General features: G+C 43.7%; 2 protein-coding genes across 9 annotated transcripts; both read left to right on the top strand.

Annotated features, from left to right (window-relative positions):
- LOC310909823 (toll-like receptor 2 type-1) lies at positions 1-13,444 on the top strand. Of its 6 annotated transcripts, XM_083862045.1 has the most exons (5): positions 1-179; positions 2,044-2,100; positions 4,951-5,052; positions 8,166-8,235; positions 10,011-13,444. In XM_083862045.1, the coding sequence occupies exons 4-5, from the start codon at positions 8,222-8,224 to the stop codon at positions 12,394-12,396; spliced, it is 2,400 nt and encodes a 799-aa protein (XP_083718171.1). In that variant the 5' UTR covers positions 1-179; positions 2,044-2,100; positions 4,951-5,052; positions 8,166-8,221; the 3' UTR covers positions 12,397-13,444. The 6 variants fall into 6 exon arrangements, with proteins under 6 accessions (XP_083718171.1, XP_083718173.1, XP_083718174.1 ...); XM_083862047.1 differs by lacking the exon at positions 4,951-5,052; XM_083862048.1 differs by lacking the exons at positions 2,044-2,100; positions 4,951-5,052 and having other exon boundaries at positions 158-179.
- On the top strand, positions 13,083-20,099 carry LOC310909821 (toll-like receptor 2 type-2). Of its 3 annotated transcripts, none has more exons than XM_083862041.1 (2): positions 13,083-13,150; positions 17,672-20,099. In XM_083862041.1, exon 2 carries the CDS (start codon positions 17,677-17,679, stop codon positions 20,029-20,031), a length of 2,355 nt encoding a protein of 784 aa, XP_083718167.1. In that variant the 5' UTR covers positions 13,083-13,150; positions 17,672-17,676; the 3' UTR covers positions 20,032-20,099. The 3 variants fall into 3 exon arrangements, with proteins under 3 accessions (XP_083718167.1, XP_083718166.1, XP_083718165.1); XM_083862040.1 differs by lacking the exon at positions 13,083-13,150 and adding an exon at positions 13,768-14,127; XM_083862039.1 differs by lacking the exon at positions 13,083-13,150 and adding an exon at positions 13,768-14,139.
- The last annotated feature ends 616 nt before the right edge of the window (positions 20,100-20,715 follow it).

Raw genomic sequence — 20,715 nt, 5'->3', positions numbered from 1 at the left:
TTGTCCTGCTGCCCGCAAATATGTAGGGGAGATTGGATGTATGCAATTGTAGGGACCCAGCTCTCAGTTACTTCCTCTGGTCAGGAATTAGAGGATCTTCTTGCCCTTCTGGCTTTCCACCCTGGAAGAGAGGGAACAAGCAAGCCCTGCTCCCAGACAGGCAGCCCTGCAGTGCCTCAGTAAGTTCACTATCTGATTTTCCCTTTAAAATGCATTAGGGGTTCATCTAATTCTAATTCTACTAATTCTAATTCTACTTTAGCAGAGTACCTGCACCTGCTAAATGTGTGGCTGTATCTACAAAGTTGTTTTCTTTCACACCAGAAGTTGTAAGGAAAAGCAAAAGTTGGAGGGGAAGGAAAACTTCTGGCTGAGCTCTGAAGTGGGAAGTACAACCTTTTTGGGACAAACCAGCTCTGAGGCACGATGGTGGGCTTCCCAATTCCCCATGCCTCCAGGGCAGCTGGGTGAGGCTCTTGTTCTGCCTGTGATTTCCAAAGGCTTGCTGAGCTGGTCCTAGCATGGTTGCACGAGACCAGCTGCTTCCTCATCTCTTCCTTCCTTGCTAGTGGTGTCATTCACTCCTGATAGGTTCCCAGGGAGGTTTAACTCCTGTTTGGATGGCAAAAATCTGGCCTGAGTAAGGCAGATCGTTGGAAATACAAAGCAAGATCTATTAATCATTGTCCATTTCTTTATTTATTTTGGATATTTCCTGGTTTCAGGGCTGTACAATGTTTACCAAAGACGAGCAGCCAAAGTAAACCACACAAATGAAAAATTGCAAAGGAAAGAGCCAGCCACATGGCACAGCTGGTCCCATGCCTCCAAGGGCTTCAGTCGTTTCAGATTAGGTGCACACTTGGCATTCTTCTGCAAATATGCTTGCAAGGAATCATCCTGGAACAAACCTGCCTCCATGCACAGCGACTGACAGAAAGCTGAGGCAGGTCTGGAAAGGCTCTCTAGCAAGAGGGAGGATTAATGTGCCTGCTTGTTAACTCTGGCAGAGCGTGCAGTCGTCATTGTGCCAGCAGAGTTAGGGAGAGCAACTGGAGAGGGATTATTTTATGATTGGTGGCATTCCTGGGGGATGGGGCATTTATTTGGGGCCTTCCTGTGAGGAGTAAAAAGCAGAGGGGAGCACAAAGCAGTTCCTTCACAGATGGCAGGCTGTTTCGATGTGAGCAGCCAAATCGGATGGAAACATTCCCTTCTCCCTTAATCCAGTTGCAGACCTGACTCACCCTGCCTGAGTTACTGGTATCAATGTTGTCTTGTTACTCAGTGAGAAGTTATGAGCTCACTGATTTCTTGTCCAGCAAACCAGCTTGCCAGCTCCTTGCTGAGTTCCCTCTGAAAGGGAAAGGGCTGCCCAGCCTGGAGGCAGAATTTCTCCACCTGCAGAAACAGAGAACAAGCCAAACTCATTCACAGGCTGTGCTTCATCATGAGAAGTGTGAGAAATACTTATTTTATAGTAAAGTTTAGACCACTGAACAGTAGGGGAGAAGAGTCCAGCCAACCTTTACTTTATCCATCCCTTCTCCCATTATGCATTGCATTTTTGTTAGCGACTCTTGAAAAATTCTGTTCCGCTGGAAGGCTTTGCACATATCAGAGAGGAGACTGTCAGAGGCAAATGTAGAGACACCAGAGAGATCACCAAGAAAGATGCCTCTTAACAGACGGCTGTACATCTCAGTATGCTCTGCCTGACTCTGCCTTTTGCTCCCAGATGTGAGCTGGGAACAAAGAGTTCAAGGAATGAACCCCAGAGAAATAAAGTACTCTGAAGAATGGATTTTAGAGAAATTTGTTGACATTATTAATCATGGAACATTCAGGAAATTAATTTTAAATTATGTCATAAGAATAGCACATGAAAGAAGTGTAAATGTAACATAATTTCTACAAATAGAAAAGAATATTTATGCTGACACTAGTGTAAGTTATAAGCTGAAAACAAACCAGCTGGCCAGTCTGTTGGGTAGACTTTGGATAATAAGTCCCAAAGAAACAAGGATCTTCTTGTGCCCACAGGTACAAACTTCACTGTGAGTTACTGTGTTGAAGGAGTATCACTGGAATTGATACAAGGTAGGAGAATGTGTCTAATTTGATGTTCTTTCCCGTGGTAGAGCAGATGTAAAGGTAGACAAATTCTATTACCTTATGGCTGTCTCTCAACCAGCTTATTCTGGTCCTGTAATTTGGAGCTCTGGAGATCTAGCTATGGAGCTATGTAGTTTCAGCTATGGAGATGGAATTTGGTCATCGGTTGCTGGATTTTTTACCTGTATTTTCTTTGTTTCCTCTTCCTTTGACAGCCCTTCTGTCCAAAAGCTGTGAAATGCAAAGCAAGTTAATTGAAAGCATGAGTTACCATGCTTTCTATATTTATTCAGACATACACAAGTCTTTCTGGCATTGCTACAACCCTCTCTTGCCTTGCCTCAGCACTGCCATGCTCTTCCTGGCACATCCATGTAACTTACTCAGGGTGTTAGAGACGCATTCAGCTCAAAGTTTGTAAATACAGATATTTCACAGCAGTAGAAAATGCCTTGGTTTTGAAGTTGATCATCTGGTATGATGTGTTCCTTTCTCTACATACTGTGATAAAGACAAAAAGTCATCTGGCAGCACAGGCACAAGTTACATGGTCTTTCCTGAATCTGTCATTACCAAGCTGGTACTCTTACAGTCAGAAAAACTTAAAGAAGAGCAAGAAATGCAATCTGAGGATAATTTAGAAGGAATTATCAAAATAGCTGAGTGTATGCTTGAAAATCAGCTTGGGCTATCTGTTTTCAATCATGTTCAAATTCAGTAAGTTCAGAGAATAGTCCAATATTGGAAATAACTTATTATTTGAAGTTGGTTTGGTGGTCCTATCAGAAACCACACACACTTTTAAAATACTTACTGACATCTTTTTATGATCAGGCTTTCCATTTTCAGTAAAAATTATGTTTTCATGCATGTTACAACTTAGTTTCCAGTGAGTGAAAAACCCCTAGGAAATAGTACCTTAGATACTTCAGTATTTTTAAAAAATGTGGAGTTTTGATAGGCTATAAATCCAGAAAAGCACCTACGCTAAAGACAGAACTTCTGAATTCTTGAATAGCTGAGAAAAATAAATATGGAATTGACTTTTGAAATTTCAGAAAGAGAAAACTTCCGTTTGAAAAATTGGAGTTTTCTCTTCCTGAAATCCACTGTTGTGTCTGAAATATTTCATGGCATCAGATACAGAGAGAGTCAGCAGCTGAATTCAAAGCCTGAACTACCTGTGCAAAATGCATCCTGGCATTATCTTTTTTGGAACAAACACAAAAATCTTGATATTTTTATGGTACATGATAATGAGCTGCTTCATTTCCTGCTCAAATTCTTGCCCCAACTGTTAAACACAATTTTTTTTTTCCTATTGTATATCAAGCAGTTAAATATGTATCTCTGCATCCCAGCTAAGTGCTTTCCACCTCCAAACAGGAAACAAACTCTAGCTGGTTCTGCCATGACTTGGTCCTATTCCCAGGAATGTTTCCCTTCCATTAAAAAAATAACCCAAGAAACAAAAACCCAAAACAAAACAGGAAAAAGAAGCCTTGCTTTTTTCAGCCCATTAGCACTAGATAGGTGTAAGCACAAAATATGTCCATGCATTCCTCTGAATGAGGCAAGACAAGGTTTGCTGGACTTTCCCACACTGGAATGCACCAACATGCATGTCCCTTTGCCCAGCCTCTCTTGAGGGAGCTTTTACATGGAGCTGAGTGAAGCTTTTTTCCTCCTTATGGGAAATTCCAGTGCCAGGATGTTAAACCCTAACTTCCTCACAACAGCCTGCCAGTGATGACTTGCACCCGGTGGGCTGTGATAGGGTGTTTTCTCTCCTGGTGAGATGAGATGAAGCAGAAGCTGTCCAAACAGTGAGCATAAGAGATCCCATTCCTCTCTCTTCCCAACCCTGCTTCCCTGGTAGTGCAGCCTGTGCTGGGAGCCCATAGCCATAAGTATTTGTGGCTCTGTCCAAAAACATGCGAAATCTTTGGAAACAGGAATGACACCTCTTTAAAAAAAAACAATCTAGAAATATGGCTTAGGTGTCCAAATACCATTCTGGGCAGTCCATAGGAGATAACCTCTGTCATCTAGTCTGGGATACAGCAAAGCAAATTGAACAAGAGAGTGAGATAGATGTAGAACAAAGAAAAAAAGTCCTTCAAAACACTCTGGGAGTGGTACTTGGGAAAGCCACACAGAAGTATTTCCTAAAGATCTCCTAAAAAACTTAAGAACTAGCTTTGTACATTGATAATGCTGAACCAATCAACACTATGAAAATTGCAGAAAATATTTTAAAAGAAAATATGATTTCCAGATTATCTCTGTTTTTAGGAGATGTATCCCCAGGTCAGCAAGCTGGGAGCCTATCTGCCCAAGTACATTTGGGCTGAACTCTGAGGTCCAGTACCATGTGTGTTTCAGGTTTCTGACTCCTACAACCTGATTAGGCTCTCCCTCTGGCACGCCTGTGGAGGTCCAGGGTTGTGAACATTACAAAGTATAAGGGCTGGTGCAGCCCAGCTGGTCTGTCAGAAAAGTTGATGTCAAGGCTGCTCTGAGCAGCACGGGTCTTGTCACCTCTCTCCATGCATGGTTCCCATCCCTGCATCTTCTTTGGGAGATGGACCCCTTTCACAGGGATGCAGGAACCTCTGGGTGGTACTCAAAGGAAGTTGTATTCAACTGGATATATTTCCAGACATACCTCTCCCACAGGTGCATCAAGGGATATCATCAGTTGCTGGTACCAACTTTATATTTTGCCTTTCTCTCTGCAGCATGCAGGTAGTGAATCAGTGTTGTGTTATTCTGACTGAATGCTTTCAGAAAGGATATGACAAAAATAAATCCACAACTCTGCTTCCTTGGCAGAGGCAGTGCTGTAGGCTGTCTGCTGAATGACTAACCAGTTATACATCATTATCATGCTCTGCCACAACTGCGGGGTGAGAATTGCCCAGAAGAAAAACAAAGGTAATCGCGTCCTTTCCGTTGAAACTTCGAGTCCGAAGGTTGAACCAGGGGATTGAGCAGCTGGCAGAATGTAACAAAGTTAAAATGGTTTACTTTTCGTTATCGTGTACCTTTTTGTTGTAGCTTGAAGAAGCCCTGCAAGACAGATTAAAGCACAGGCACCAGCATTCCACAAAGAATCTGTTCCAGGACCATGAAGGGATGCCCAGCAATTCTGCTTTCAATTACACGAGTATTATACCTCCTGCTCCAAAGACTGCAAGGACAGGTTTGACTTGTGGCTTTTCCCTGCCATCCTTTTCTGGGGGCACTTAGGGAAGAGCATTCCAAGTTCAGCCTGCCTGGCAGTGCTGCAGCCAAGCTGACATGCTGGCACATCCTGGTTACCAGTGGTAAGTATGAGGAAGCAGTTTTGTGCTGTTTACAAGGATCTGGAAAGCATGCTTTCTGCTTGTGTCACAGGCTGGTCAGCGGATTCATGCCTCCCTTCCTTTTCTTCTGCTTCTGCTTTTTCTTTGAGGCAGGAATCTGGGTCAGGGTGTTGCCCAGGTTGGATCCTTTCAGCACTGCTCACTTGTCCTTTCTCAGAAGAGTAACAGGCAGCTCTCAGTGTGAACACTGACATACAGGAGGAAAGAGAGGAAGGAGGGGGGATGGGCTGCAGGATCCTTCCGTGCGAGACTGGGAACGGGAAGTGCTTGAAGAGTGCATCACACCCAGTTTGGGTACTGCTTGTGCTGCTGTTGGATAAACAGGAACATTTAAAGCAAGACAGCTTCAAAAATAATGACTGTATCTCTATCTTTCAAAAATAATGACTGTATCTCTATCTTATCCCCAGCTACCTGCTGGTAAAGACTCGTGTGGTGTCTCTGCTTGGAGCATCTGCAGTTACAAAAGCACAGGCTTGTTGTTGCAGATCCATGTGCATCTCTTAGGAAAATGTAGTGTAGGTGAAGCCATGTCACTTGTTTTAAACAGTATAAAAGAGGAAGGTTAATCATAGCTTAAACTTGGAAGAGGAGAGAAAGCACCTACAAGGTGCACCTTTGTTCACTGCTAAACATACAGTTACTCTGGAGAAAAAGCAGTTGAAGAGTATTTTCATCTTAAAAGAGAGCAGCTTTCCTTTACTTCAGAGTCTTTGATTTCATAAGTTGTTTTAAGCCATGCTGCAGCTCAATTTCAAAGCTAATGCTCTGGGAGGCAGGTGGCTGGTACCTTGTCTGTGTGTGTGGAGCAGCTTGTGGAGATCATTTATGCTCAGTCTCAAACCTTCCTGAGTCTGGATAATGTGATAAACCCTGACAATCACCCCTATTTCTTGGCATTTTAAGCAACTTGCGGAAATGGACTGCTTGGTTTGTGAACTGTGGCATGGTCACACCAGTCCTCTCTTTCTGAGAGAAAACAGAAACCTGGCCCAATGTAGATCCATCTGTGATGAGAGCTGGCTGAGCCTGGATGTTAGAAGTAGTGGTTTCTTCTGAAAAAACAGCTGGTGCCTACCTCAATTCTCCCCAAATGTGTGGTGATGAAGCTGTAACAGATAGAAGAGTGTACTCATTTCACAATGAATTATGTACACGGTCGTCTCCTCTAAAATTCTTCCCAAATTAATTAAAATTTGTATTGTATCAATGAAGTGCAATTTTGGAGACAAAAATATACAGTAACAAGTCTCACTGAACCCAGAGTTAATATTTTGAAAACTGAAGTCTTCCCTATTGAAGAACAAGAACCAGTTCAGCTGAGAGCTCTGCAGGGAAGAGGAGGCTTTAGGGAAGTTGATGACATCCATTCACTAAAGACTATTTCCCTTCTCTGTTCTGTCCCACAGCTGCTTTGCCTCTATTTTACAATGTTAAATTTATTGGTTATCCCCATAGATAGAAAATACAAGGATATCTCAGTCTTTCAATTTCTTTATCTCTTGACCTAATGTCAGTGCAGTGAGACTGGAGGTTGCTATGAGTTGTATTTGGGCTCTCTGTGGGCTTTGCCATCCTTGATCACACAGATGCTGCTGTGGGTCCTCTGACATGTGGCAGAAATCATTCTGCTCTCAGGCAAGTACTTCTTGGTGCAAGAGGGCAGCAAAATGAGACAATTTCTGAACACAGGATAAAAGGTAACTGCAATAAGAATGTTAGTGTTTGAATTTAATGGACTTCCCTTTCAGAGCTGGTAGGACAACTCTCTGCCCCTTTATGCAAGCAGCATACTTGGCTATTTGGCCAACCATGTATTACTTCAGTCAGGTTAAAACAAATACTATCACCCTTCTCTCTGAAAATTGCCTTTGATGTTTACAGAGTGATACTTTGCTTCAGACTGTGTCTTGTGCTTCAGAGAGAATATCATTCCTGTTCTTATTCATTTTCTGTTGACAACATATGACTGTAGTATCCTAGGAAATTAAAGAATGCTGAGTGTTTATATAGTACGCTCCTTGACTAAACAACTTGACTCCAACACTTAATATAATATATGTATCACTATATATTGATAATATTTTACAGAACTTACGTAACTTGGTTGTGCTGAGGTGTTCTGTTTCTCAGCAGAGTGAACAACCCCCAGTGCCTACCAGACAAGAAGTATCAAAAGCAGAGCTACAGGGGGTGAATGCAGTTCTGCCTGGGAACTATTTCTGCCCTTAATAGTGGAGGAAGTGATTATGAAAGAATGTCTTGCGCAAAATAGTTGCATCAGCCTTTTCAGCAATGGGAGTTGACTGACAAAAAGAGACTGACACTAAATTTTATCTTTCAAAGAAGAGAGTTCAGCCACAATCTGTTCTCATTTTTGTGTCTCCAATCAGCAGGAATGGTAGAATTGGTTGAAATGTGAGTTTGAAGGGTGAGCCATATGTGCTGGGCAATCCTGGGTTCTTCAGAAGCCATGGTTTCCTCAGTGGAGCCACCACTAGAGAGAAGACATGCAAACTGGTATGATGATTCACTGGCTGCATAGTTAAAGGACACTGGGAAACTAGGAACGTTAAGTTTTTTTTGAAGAGAACAATATTTTGAGGCTGAAATATTTTCTCACTTTGGGACCGTCACCTCATCAGACCCGCCAAAAATTTCCAGCTTTTGTTGTGTTTGCAGGTATGAGGTGACCATTCAGATGACATGACCAGGACACAAGGAGATTGAAACACAGCATGCAGTACACAAGATAAGTACTTATCCTCTGCTTACCCAGGGTTTACAGGTACTGCAGTACTGGAACTGTTTATGGTTTGAATTTGGTGAAGTGTTCTGTGGCAGGAAACACAGCCTTTCTTTACATTAACATCAGTGTTGTTCTAATTACATCCACTGTTTATAGGGTAACGGCAACATCCAAATTCCCATCTATTACTGGTGTTGTTTTACAGAAAATCTGATAGACTTCATATCAGCTCGTTCTGCCTTTCCAGTAAAGAATGTGAATTGCTTAAACAGTGTGCAAAAGGGTGTGGCAGGAGCTCTGCTTTTAGAAGCCCTGAGACTAGTGAAACTCCATGCAAGTGACCTCCAGATCTCTTCCAGGAAAGCTTGTGATGTTGGGAACTTCAGCCCACTGGAAGGGCTGAGAGGGGGAGCAGGATCTGTTTGGGCTTCTACCTGCCATGTAGCCATACAGAATGGACAGGTTAACACTGCAAGGGCCATGAGTGTTTGTAATCATAGAATCACAGAATCACTTTGCTTTAAAAAGACCTTAAGACCATTGACTCAAACCATTAACCAGATACTGCCAAGCCTACCACTAAACTATGTCCCTAAGGACCATATCTGTATGTCTTTTTAATACCTCCAGGGATAGTGACTCCACCACTTCCCTGTGCAGTCTGTGCCAGTGCTTGCCCGCCCTTTCTGTGAATTTTTTTTTTCCTAATATCCAATCTAAACTTCCCCTGGTGCAACTTGAGGCCATTTCCTCTTATCCTAGCACATGTTACCAAGGAGAAGAGACTGACCCTTCCTGACTAAAGGCTCATTTCAGGCAGTTGTAGAGAGTGATAAAGTCCCCTCTGAGCCTCCAGGCTAAACAACTATAGTTCCCTCAGCTGGTTCTGTTAAGACTTACATTCTAGACCCCTCCCCAGCTCTGTTGCCCTGCTCTGCACATGCTCCAGCACCTCAATGTCCTTCTTGAATTGAGAGGCCCAAAACTGAACCCAGGATTTGAGGTATGACATCACTAGTGCTGAGTACATGGGGACAATCACTGTCCCGGTCCTGTTGGCCACACTATTCCTGATACAGGCCAGGATGGCACTGGCCTTCTTGGACACCTGGACACACGTTGGATCATGTTCAGCTGCTGTTTATCAGCATCTCCAGATCCTTTTCTGCTGGGCAGCTTTCCAGCCACTCTGACCCCAGCATTTAGGGCTGAGTGGAGTTGTTGTGACTCAAGTGCAGCATATGGTGTTTCATTTTGTTGAGTCTCATACAATTGGCCATTGAGATCCATCCAATCCAAATCCCTCTGTAGAGCCTCCTTACCCTGCAGCAGATCAATACTCCCATCCAACTTGGAGTTGTCTGCAAATTGAGTGTGCATTCAATCCCCTCATCACATCGAGATCACTGATGGTCTAACCATCTTCCCCTATCTGGAGCTGAAACATCCAGCTCTAGCTTCTTTGCTGAGAGGAGGCATAATGTGAGACATGAAAGAAGGGAGAGCCATAGCCAATGTGCATATAAAGAAGTGGGACACTAAGAATGGTACTTTATGGCTCTTGACAAGTGAAATGGCCGACTGCAGGGATGAGCAACACATTGTGGTTGCAGGGCTGAGAAGCTCAAGTAGGAGAGGAAGACTGACACTGCAGGATAACATTAAAAAAACCCATTAATCTGAGATTACTAATAAAATGCTGCAGGATTTCAAGAGTTTTTAGCTGCTGTTCAAAATTAAAATTTGACCCTATGTTCTCTTCTTTCTGTTTCCTACAGCAAAATGTCCATCCAAGCAAAACCCAAATCAAGAACTACACACACCTGGCAAGTGTTGGCCATCTACATGGTCTTAGCTGCAAACCTCTCCAAGCAGCAAGCACTGAAGCAGGCTTGTCCTTCATGTGATGCTAGTCAGCTTTGCAACTGCTCCTCCATGGGCTTGGACTTCATTCCCCTGGGATTCCCGGCCAAAATCACAGTGTTAAACCTAGCCTACAACAGGATAAAGCGCATCCAATCCCAGGACCTGCAGCAGGCTGTGAACCTGAGAACCCTGCTGCTGCAATCCAACAAAATCAGCTCCATAGATGACGACTCGTTTCAGTCCTTGACAAAACTGGAGCTCTTGAACTTATCAAAAAACAGTTTGGCTCACTTGTCCCCTCTGTGGTTTAGGCACCTTTTTTCACTCCAGCACCTCTACCTTCAAGGCAATTCCTACAGAGATCTGGGACAGAGCTCTCCCTTTTCCAGCCTGAGGAACCTGAGCTCTCTGCACCTGGGCAACCCGCGGTTCTCTGTGATAAGGCAAGGGAACTTTGAGGGCATTGAGCTTCTGCACAAGTTGTGGATTGATGGCAGCAATCTCAGTCAGTATGAGCCGGGAAGTTTGAAATCAATTAAGGCAATAAATCATATGATCATAAACCTAAGAAATGGTAATATATTCTCAGAAATTGTTAGAGACACTCTGCACTCTGTCACTTGGCTGGAAGTGACAGAAATCAAATTACCGGTTGAAACAAAAAGCTTGGTGCAGAATTCAACAGGTCCTTTTAGGATACAAAAACTTACTTTTAAAGAAGCTTTCTTCACAGATCAAACTCTTAGCCGAGCAATAGTGTTATTTAAGGAAATCTCCTCTTTAAAAGTGTTAGAGGCAATCAATTGTGTGCTTGAAGGGAAGGGAAGATGGAACACTAAAGAAATTGCAAGGAGCAGGGAAAGTTTTGTTGAAACAGTAACAATAATAAAGGCAATGATTCAGAATTTTCATTTGTTTTTTGACTTGAAAGGTATGGAATCACAAATAACCAAACTAAAAAGACTCACTATTGCAAGCTCTAATGTTTTCATGGTACCATGCAACCTTGCAAAAAATTTTTTATCACTTCTGTATCTGGACTTTCATGATAATTTGCTTGTAAATAATCGTTTAAATGAGACAATCTGTAAAGGTTCCTGGCCTTCATTGCAAACTTTAAATCTGAGTCAGAACTCTCTGAAATCTCTGGAACAGACTGCAGAGTATACATCTCGTCTACCCAACCTGAATAACCTTGATATTAGCCAAAACAATTTTGGTGATATTCCAGATGCGTGTGAATGGCCAAAACACCTCAAATATTTAAACCTCTCCAGCACTCAAATTCCTAAAGTAACAAAATGCATTCCTCTAACGCTGGAAGTTTTGGATGTTAGTGGAAACAACCTGAAGGAGTTTGGACTGCAGCTCTCATTTCTGAAAGAGCTGTACCTCACAAGAAACCAGCTGAAGACCCTGCCGGGCGCTGCACCCATTCCAAACCTGGTGGCCATGTCCATCAGAAGAAACAAGCTGAATGGTTTCTCCAAGGAGGAGTTTGAGTCCTTCAGGAGAATGGAGCTGCTGGATGCTAGTGACAACAACTTCATCTGCTCCTGCGAGTTCCTCTCCTTCATCCAGCACGAAGCCAGGCTAGCCCAGGTGCTGGTGGGGTGGCCGGACAGGTACGTGTGTGACTCTCCGCTGGCGGTGAGAGGGGCGCAGGTTGGCACTGTGCACCTCTCCCTGATGGAGTGCCACAGGTCCCTGATGGTGTCGCTGATCTGTGTCCTGGTGTTCCTGGTCATCCTGCTGCTGGTGGCCGTCGGCTACAAGTACCACCTGGTCTGGTACCTGCGGATGACGTGGGCGTGGCTGCAGGCCAAGCGGAAGCCCAAGCGCGCCCCGCCGAAGGACGTCTGCTATGACGCTTTTGTCTCCTACAGCGAGAACGACTCGGACTGGGTGGAGAACACCATGGTGCGGGAGCTGGAGCAGGCCTGCCCTCCCTTCCGGCTCTGCCTGCACAAGCGGGACTTTGTGCCCGGCAAGTGGATTGTGGACAACATCATCGACTCCATTGAGAAGAGCCGCAAGACGCTCTTTGTGCTGTCCGAGCACTTTGTGCAGAGCGAGTGGTGCAAGTACGAGCTGGACTTCTCGCATTTCCGCCTCTTTGATGAGAACAACGACGCGGCCATTCTCATCCTCCTGGAGCCCATCCAGAGCAACGCCATTCCCAAGAGGTTCTGCAAGTTGCGGAAGATCATGAACACAAAGACTTATCTGGAGTGGCCTGCTGGTGAAGAGCAGCAGCAGGTGTTTTGGGAAAACTTGAAAGGAGCCTTAAAGTCGTAGAAGTCAGCCACCCTCATTTCAATTTATTTCCACAAAATATATATATTTATATCACTGTTTCCTACTGCTAAGAATCTTTTCTTTCTTGTTTTTCTTTGTAACTGCAACTGGCTTTGTTGTCTATAGAGATAATTTTCATTTTACCTGCTGGAAAAGACCCGATTTTGGCTTTCCAGTGATTTGATACTCTGGTCTTTAAAAGTCCCTGCCAACAACTATTATATTTGGAAACCGTTTTGGACTTGATACACTTTTCTAAATACATTTGCTGAGTGTGGGGTATTTCTGTACTTCCTGTTACCACTCTCCCCAACTGCTTTCTAACAATGCCTTTGTAATTTCCAAATGAAATTAAAAGCCATGGGCTTCAATCAGTATTTGCCCACGTCCATTTCTATCTGGGAATGCTTGTTTTTCTCTTCATGATCACCACTATTTTCCTTTCTACCTACCGCAGAAATAGCTGAAGCCTTTTATTTTTGGGTGTGAGACTGTGCTTCTAATGTGTGGGCTAGATGATATTGCAGGCTGCCTCAGTTCTTAGTTTTGCTCTTCTACTTTGCAGAGCATGTTTATTTAATCACTGGGTCATGTAACTCTTACAGTTCTACTTCCTTTGTAGTTGGTGAAAAAAATCACAGGGATAAGAGGCAGCTCATCTCTTTGTTTCAGTGTGAGATATCTCCAAACTACCATAGTGTGTGGAATTATCATATTGCTCTTCACTGGTTACAAAAGAAGTCTTGACAAGCAGGTAGGTACAGATTTTTATATTAAGGTAGTTAGTCCCACACTGAATGCTTGGATTTCTTGTATTTTAGAGATTCTTACAGGAACCTGAAATTGTCTCTGTGGGATTAAGTTAGATGTGGTTTCTCTAACTCAACATTTTCATATTGCTGTTTGCTTGTTTTGCTGGAGCTTAACTACAGGAGAGTCTAGATTTTGATTAAATTTTAGCTGTGCAATTATTTTGTGGTTAAATACTGAAGCCTTGTCATATGGGCTGACCGAGTATTTGAAAAAGAGCAAAATTTGCATATATTATCTGTTGCTATATTTATACATCTTCATGTGTATATATACATGTGTATGTGCTTTTATAAATGTGTATCTATTCACACGCCTCTGTATGTATGTTTACATCTGTCTGCACAAGATAATTTCTGTAGGTGCAGCCTGCAAAAACCACTTTCAGTTCTGTTTTCCTGCTGCAATGTTATCTCCAGGGCAGTCCAAAGTCTGCTATGAAGCAATTTTTCTGTTAACTCTCTTGGAGAAATATAGCTCATGGTTTAATCAAGGCTGAAGTTCAGGAAGGTGATGAGTGAATCATCCGAGATCAAACACTGAGTGCTGATAAAACAAATTAGGAGAAATATGTGTCTAGAGGTAAGAAGGGAAATAAATCTTGCCAGTCATTACAAAGAGAGGTCAAAGAGAGATGTGGGAGAAGCCTTAGTTTTCACTCAGTACACTCTTACCATAGGCCCAGACTTTTGTGTGTTGGCACATTTAAAAGGACTGATAGCATTACCGCTCTTACCAGAGCAGTTCAGCCAATCAGATCACCCAGGTGGGAATTCCCCCACTTATATTGTCAAGGTTGGGAGGTGAAGTGGAAAATGAAACAACGACCTGAGAGGAAGCTGGGCAAAGAACGTTCAGCAAGAGAGAGACAAAGGCACTGGAGCTGCAGGTGGCACCTCTGGGAATCTTTTCAGCACAGAGGTGAGTTTTCAGGTAGGTGAAGACTGGAGATGCAGGGAAAGACAGTGGAGATGCAATGCCAGAGCAAGAAGCAAACAGAGGGCCCTGAGAAGAGGCAACGTAATATCTGCCACCAATCCTCCTCTGCATGGGGGATTCAGAGTGCTCAAAGCTGCTGAGGAGGAGTGTGGAGTGGGGAGGGTTTTATGGCTGCCAGCAGAAGTAGAGCAGGAAAGTGCCATCACAGGCATCTGGCAGGGATGCATGGCAGGCTGTCAGCAAAGGAAGGTTCTCCTGGAGAGCTGTGACATGCTGATGAGACCAATGTGCTCTGGGAAATGGGAGAGAGGAAAGCAGCAGGTGAAAAAAAGACAAACTGGGTCAGACTGTGCCATTTCTGCTCAGTTTCTTCGTGGGAGGGTGCCTTGTATGTACTTTGTCCTATTTGTGTGTTGTCTCACCTTGTCTCACATGGGTGTTGATGCAGACTGTCCAGGGAAGGCTGGGAGTGAAATAGAGTGCCTTGATTTCAGGAATACAACCAGGAAAGAGCTCACTGAACAATGGTCTCGGGACATCAGCTGCCTTCTCACCTAACTCTGACCTGCTGCACATCCTCTGTGTCAGAAACAAGAGGAGGCATGGCTGTGTGTGCGTGCAGATGTGCGGCTGCACATATGTGCTGTTGGGGTGGTGCTGGGGGGTGAGAACTAGGACATGAGTAACTCACACTGCCAGGTGGAGAGCAGCAGCTTTCCCCAGTCTGCTTGTGGTTTGACCTCTTCACCAACCAGTGGCTCTCTTTCTGCAGGCTCCATAGCACTGTTCAAATTTATCAGGCCACATTTAGCTGGGTAGTTCTCCCCAAGCTAGAATCAATTTGCACACTATTGGTATGCTTTATTTTAGCCCTTACATTAACCTTCCCCATTTGTGAGCATTTATAGAACCTCATTCTGTTGTCAGTCATGGTTTTGTTTAAGAATATGTGCATATTTCCTCAAATACTTCTACTCATGTGGGCCAGGGAAAATAACCTTGAGCATGTCTGATGGCTTGGACCCTTTTTCCATAACTCAGAAACATTTCGAATGCCTGGTTCATCACAGCACCTTATGGTATAAAGGCATCTGTGCAAGTTTATGTATTTTTAGTTGCATTTCAGTTTAATTTTCTTACTGCGGCTTTTTAGTTCCCAGCACAACAGGGAGAAGTGATTTCTTGATAGGGCCATGATATCATGGACTGTGGCTTTATGTCTGAGTGGGTGTGGAGAGGCCAGAAATGACCTTGTAAGTCAGGGTCTCAAGCAGAATCATTAGACAGGAATTGGAAGGGGGAAAGTGAGTGAGGGTGGGAATAGGATTTGTCTGGGTGTCTGTTCAGATTTCAGATGAGCAAAAAACTGGAAAGGAACCATCCTGAATCACCAAATGCAGTTCAGTCCTGCAGTCCCTGAATGGTTTCAGGCTGGTAAGGTGGAGAGCCATTAGGTTCTGCTGGTATTTCCTGCGTAGTACCTGCCCAGTTCCCTTGTGTGCTGCAAATTTTCCACCTATAAATAACCTGCCTACAGACAGCTTTTGATTGATCAGGTTGCCTGGTTGTTTTGTAAGTATTTTGATGACAACTTTAAAAATATCATCTAAATCTGTTGCTTGTGAAACTCACACTACTCCAAGATTTACTCCTTTAGCCTACAGTACAACATTATCCAGTTACTCTTGGGAGACCAAAAAGCCCTGCAAAAGAGCCTCATCTGGACAGCAGATGAGCCTAACTACAGACCACAATTTTTTGTTTGGGATTCACGTGGATAAGTATCTAGGTATCTAAAGTGTGATACCCTGTTTTAAGGCAATGGGATAATTTCTCTTGGAGTCATCACATCTTCATCTGGGTGTCCATGACACACTATTTTAATTGCTCCTAAAAAATGTTCTTTCTCTCCATTGACCTTGGAGGACATGATAGACAACCAGTTCAGCTGTGGGCATCTAAAGACAGGGAAGAGAACTTTGTCCTTCAAGATCAAAAGATATCAGAGACAGTCAGAGATAAAAGGAAAGTAACACAAGGGGTTAAAACGTTTATAGTCCTGTGGATGGAAGGAGATGGAAAGACTGAAAAAATTATCCCTAGGTTTTCCTCCCCTCCCGATATGCCCAAACCATCTCAGTCAATTCTGAACCTTTTGGATAATCTTAAGCAGTTGTGACTAAAAATAACACAGCTGGAAGGGTGGGACTTCTCTGTATTAACTTGTATATGTGGGTCAGCTACTATAAAACAAATCAGAATATGAATTCAGAGAAGAGTCAATCTTCTGCGCAGAGTCTCAGTGGGATGAATGAGGGAAAAAGCAGTTCTCAAGGAGTCAATCTAGCTTGATTAATCTGTTAGAGAGCCCACAATGATTTTGTGAACTCATTGATTGGCCTCTTAGGGGATTGTCCACTCCACCCTCAGTAAGATACATACTGAGGTGGGGTTTGTGACACACTGGGGAAAATTACATTTTAAAATGCTCTTTGATCATTGCCAAGAAAGGTTATATTTCAATATACAATAAAAGTTTTAAAGGGAAAAGACCTCTCTCTTAGGGTTCAAAAATTGTTTTTCCAGCTCCTCAGAAAAATAGAGGAGCTAAATGCATCCCATTGGGAGTAAAGACAAGCTGGATATTGCAGGAAGCTCTGTAACAAAAAAAGCCATGCCAAATCATCATTATGAAAACTGTGATAGCAAAGTGGAGTGACACAGGATCCATATCTGTGTGGCTTCTCTTGAATCATTTCAGTCCAGAAGACCAGAAACAGGCTGTGGGGCTGGAAAAAGCTATCTAGTCCAGTCAACTGAGCTGATCTGAGCCCCTGGCTCTTCCCTGTGCCTTGGCCTGGTCTCTCTGCCACAGGTTCCCAAAACAGAAAAAGACACTGGCAGAGGAGAAGGATGTGGCACTAAAAAGAAAGAGCTGGGGCAGTAGACAACGACGGTCAGTTTTACCAGCTTAAATTTCATTAACAAGTATCAGACTGATGGCAACGTGAGAGTCATCCAGGCAAGTGTTTGTTTCCCTGCTCACAGGACATTTACAATTGGAGTAGGAAAAGGCAGATAAAATGAAGAATGGACTGAAACAAATGCATTCCTTTTCTCCCTGTTGTCAGAATAGAGATTAGACACGTGCTTGAAGTAAGTATTAAACCTCAATGTTACTATTTACTGTTAGATGCTGACTCTTCTTGATGTAACCAGGATTTGAAACATGTAGAGGAGACTCCCTCCTCTACGCAAAAATGGTAAGAAAATAATATAAAAAATAATATTCAGATTCAGAAGAAAGTGAAGTGGCTTGGAAGTACGAAGGCTATTTACTAAACAGGAGGAGGATCTGAGTAGTAACTAATCTGTTTCAACTCTGAACTGTGTTTAAACCAAATATTTTATCAGTGCCTTCAACAAGACAGAACAGTAAAACTTATATTTTAGATTTATCCAAAATGTACCTACTCCAAAACAAGTTATGAGCTTACATTTGCTCTGACTGTATTTCATGTTTTAGGCAATATGATGACTACACACACCTGGCAAGTGTTGGCCATCTACATGGTCTTAGCTGCAAACCTCTCCGAGCAGCAAGCACTGAAGCAGGCTTGTCCATCATGTGATGCCAGTCAGCTTTGCAACTGCTCCTCCATGGGCTTGGGCTTCATTCCCCCGGGACTCACAGCCAAAATCACAGTGTTAAACCTAGCCTACAACAGGATAAAGCGCATCCAATCCCAGGACCTGCAGCAGGCTGTGAACCTGAGAACCCTGCTGCTGCAATCCAACAAAATCAGCTCCATAGATGATGACTCGTTTCAGTCCTTGACAAAACTGGAGCTCTTGGACTTATCAAACAACAGCTTGGCTCACTTGTCCCCTCTGTGGTTTAGGCACCTTTTTTCACTCCAGCACCTCTACCTTCAAGGCAATTCCTACAGAGATCTGGGGCAGAGCTCTCCCTTTTCCAGCCTGAGGAATCTGAGCTCTCTGCACCTGGGCAACCCGCGGTTCTCTGTGATAAGGCAAGGGAACTTTGAGGGCATTGAGCTTCTGCACAAGTTGTGGATTGATGGCAGCAATCTCAGTCAGTATGAGCCGGGAAGTTTGAAATCAATTAAGGCAATAAATCATATGATCATAAACATAAGAAGTATTAATGTATTCTCTGAAATTGTTAGAGACACTCTGTACTCTGTTACTTGGTTGGAAGTGAGAAGAATAGCATTCGGCATCCCTGCAGAAGTGCAAGTATTGAGAGTCATGTCTTCATCTTTTGCAAAGAAAATTTCTTTTAGACAGACCTTACTAACAGATGCTACTGTTCCTGAGATTATCAGCATTTTAGAAGACATGCCAAAATTAGCAGAGCTGCAGCTGGTAGACTGTAGACTCTTGGGAACTGGACAATGGACAATGCAAATTCAAGCAAATCAATCACAGACACTTAGAGTTTTAACAATAAAAAATTTATCTATAGAAGAATTTTATTTGTTTACAGATCTTGAGGCTGTGCAAGATCTACTATCTCCTTTTACAAGAGTCACAGTTCAAAACACCAAGGTTTTTTTGGTACCATGCAGAATTTCCCAACATCTTCTGTCATTAGAATATCTAGATCTTAGTGCAAATTTGATTGGAGACCTGAGTTTAGAACATTCAGCCTGTCAGGGTGGTTGGCCGTCATTACAAACTCTAAATCTAAGTCAGAATTCACTGAGTGACTTAGAAATAACAAGTAAAAGTTTGTCTCATCTAGGAAACTTAATTGTTTTAGACATTAGCCAAAACAATTTTGGTGAGATTCCAGATGTGTGTGAATGGCCAAAACACCTCAAATATTTAAACCTCTCCAGCACTCAAATTCCTAAAGTAACAAAATGCATTCCTCCAAAGCTGGAAGTTTTGGATGTTAGTGGAAACAACCTGAAGGAGTTTGGACTGCAGCTCTCATTTCTGAAAGAGCTGTACCTCACAAGAAACCAGCTGAAGACCCTGCCGGGCGCTGCACCCATTCCAAACCTGGTGGCCTTGTCCGTCAGAAGAAACAAGCTGAACGGTTTCTCCAAGGAGGAGTTTGAGTCCTTCAGGAGAATGGAGCTGCTGGATGCCAGTGACAACAACTTCATCTGCTCCTGCGAGTTCCTCTCCTTCATCCAGCACGAAGCCAGGCTAGCCCAGGTGCTGGTGGGGTGGCCGGACAGGTACGTGTGTGACTCTCCGCTGGCGGTGAGAGGGGCGCAGGTTGGCGCTGTGCACCTCTCCCTGATGGAGTGCCACAGGTCCCTGATGGTGTCGCTGATCTGTGTCCTGGTGTTCCTGGTCATCCTGCTGCTGGTGGCCATCGGCTACAAGTACCACCTGGTCTGGTACCTGCGGATGACGTGGGCGTGGCTGCAGGCCAAGCGGAAGCCCAAGCGTGCCCCGCCGAAGGACGTCTGCTATGACGCTTTTGTCTCCTACAGCGAGAACGACTCGGACTGGGTGGAGAACACCATGGTGCAAGAGCTGGAGCAGGCCTGCCCTCCCTTCCGGCTCTGCCTGCACAAGCGGGACTTTGTGCCCGGCAAGTGGATTGTGGACAACATCATTGACTCCATTGAGAAGAGCCGCAAGACGCTCTTTGTGCTGTCCGAGCACTTTGTGCAGAGCGAGTGGTGCAAGTACGAGCTGGACTTCTCGCATTTCCGCCTCTTTGATGAGAACAACGACGCGGCCATTCTCATCCTCCTGGAGCCCATCCAGAGCAACGCCATTCCCAAGAGGTTCTGCAAGTTGCGGAAGATCATGAACACAAAGACTTACCTGGAGTGGCCTGCTGGTGAAGAGCAGCAGCAGATGTTTTGGTTTAATTTGAAAATAGCTCTAAGGTCCTAGACAGAAAAATGAAGGAATAAATATGCAGTGGATCTACTCTGGATTTTTTTCACTTGCCTGTTTGTCCCATCATTTATCTGCCTCTCAAGAACAGAGAGCTGGGCTACCGCAAATTCTAACACTTGCTATGACAGCATTACTTTTTGTAGCCATTGTTCTGAGTAGTTGTACAGGTTTGGGTGGAATAGAGTTAATTTTCTTCATAGCTCCTTCTGTGGTGCTGTGGTTTGTATTTGTGCTCAAAACAGACTCCATAACACAGGGGCTTTTTAGTTATTGCTCAACAGTGCAACACAGCATCAAGGTATTTTCTGTTTCTCACACTGTCCTGGCAGTGAGCAGGCAGGGGGTGCATCATGATTTGGGAGGGGACACAGCTAGTACAGCTGATCCTGGCTGACCAAAAGGATGTCCCACACATAATGTCATGACCCATGACAACACAATCAGCACTAAAAGTTGTGGGGAAGAAAGAGTAAGAGAGGATGTTTGGAGTTACCCTGTTTGCCTTCCCAAGTAAAATTTCTGCGTCATAGACTTCTGCTTTCATGGCAATGGTTAAACATTTGCCAGTTGATGGGAAGCAGTAAATTAATTCCTTCTTCTGCTTTGCTTGTGCACAGCTTTTATTTTACCTGTTGAACTGCCTTAATCTGAACTTCCAAGTTTTCTCACTTTTACCCT

Source organism: Zosterops lateralis (genome assembly GCF_965231275.1).
Source record: "Zosterops lateralis genome assembly, chromosome: 5".
NCBI lineage: Eukaryota > Metazoa > Chordata > Aves > Passeriformes > Zosteropidae > Zosterops > Zosterops lateralis.
Note: the sequence above shows the minus strand (reverse complement) of the source record. Positions and strands in the feature narration are given on the sequence as shown.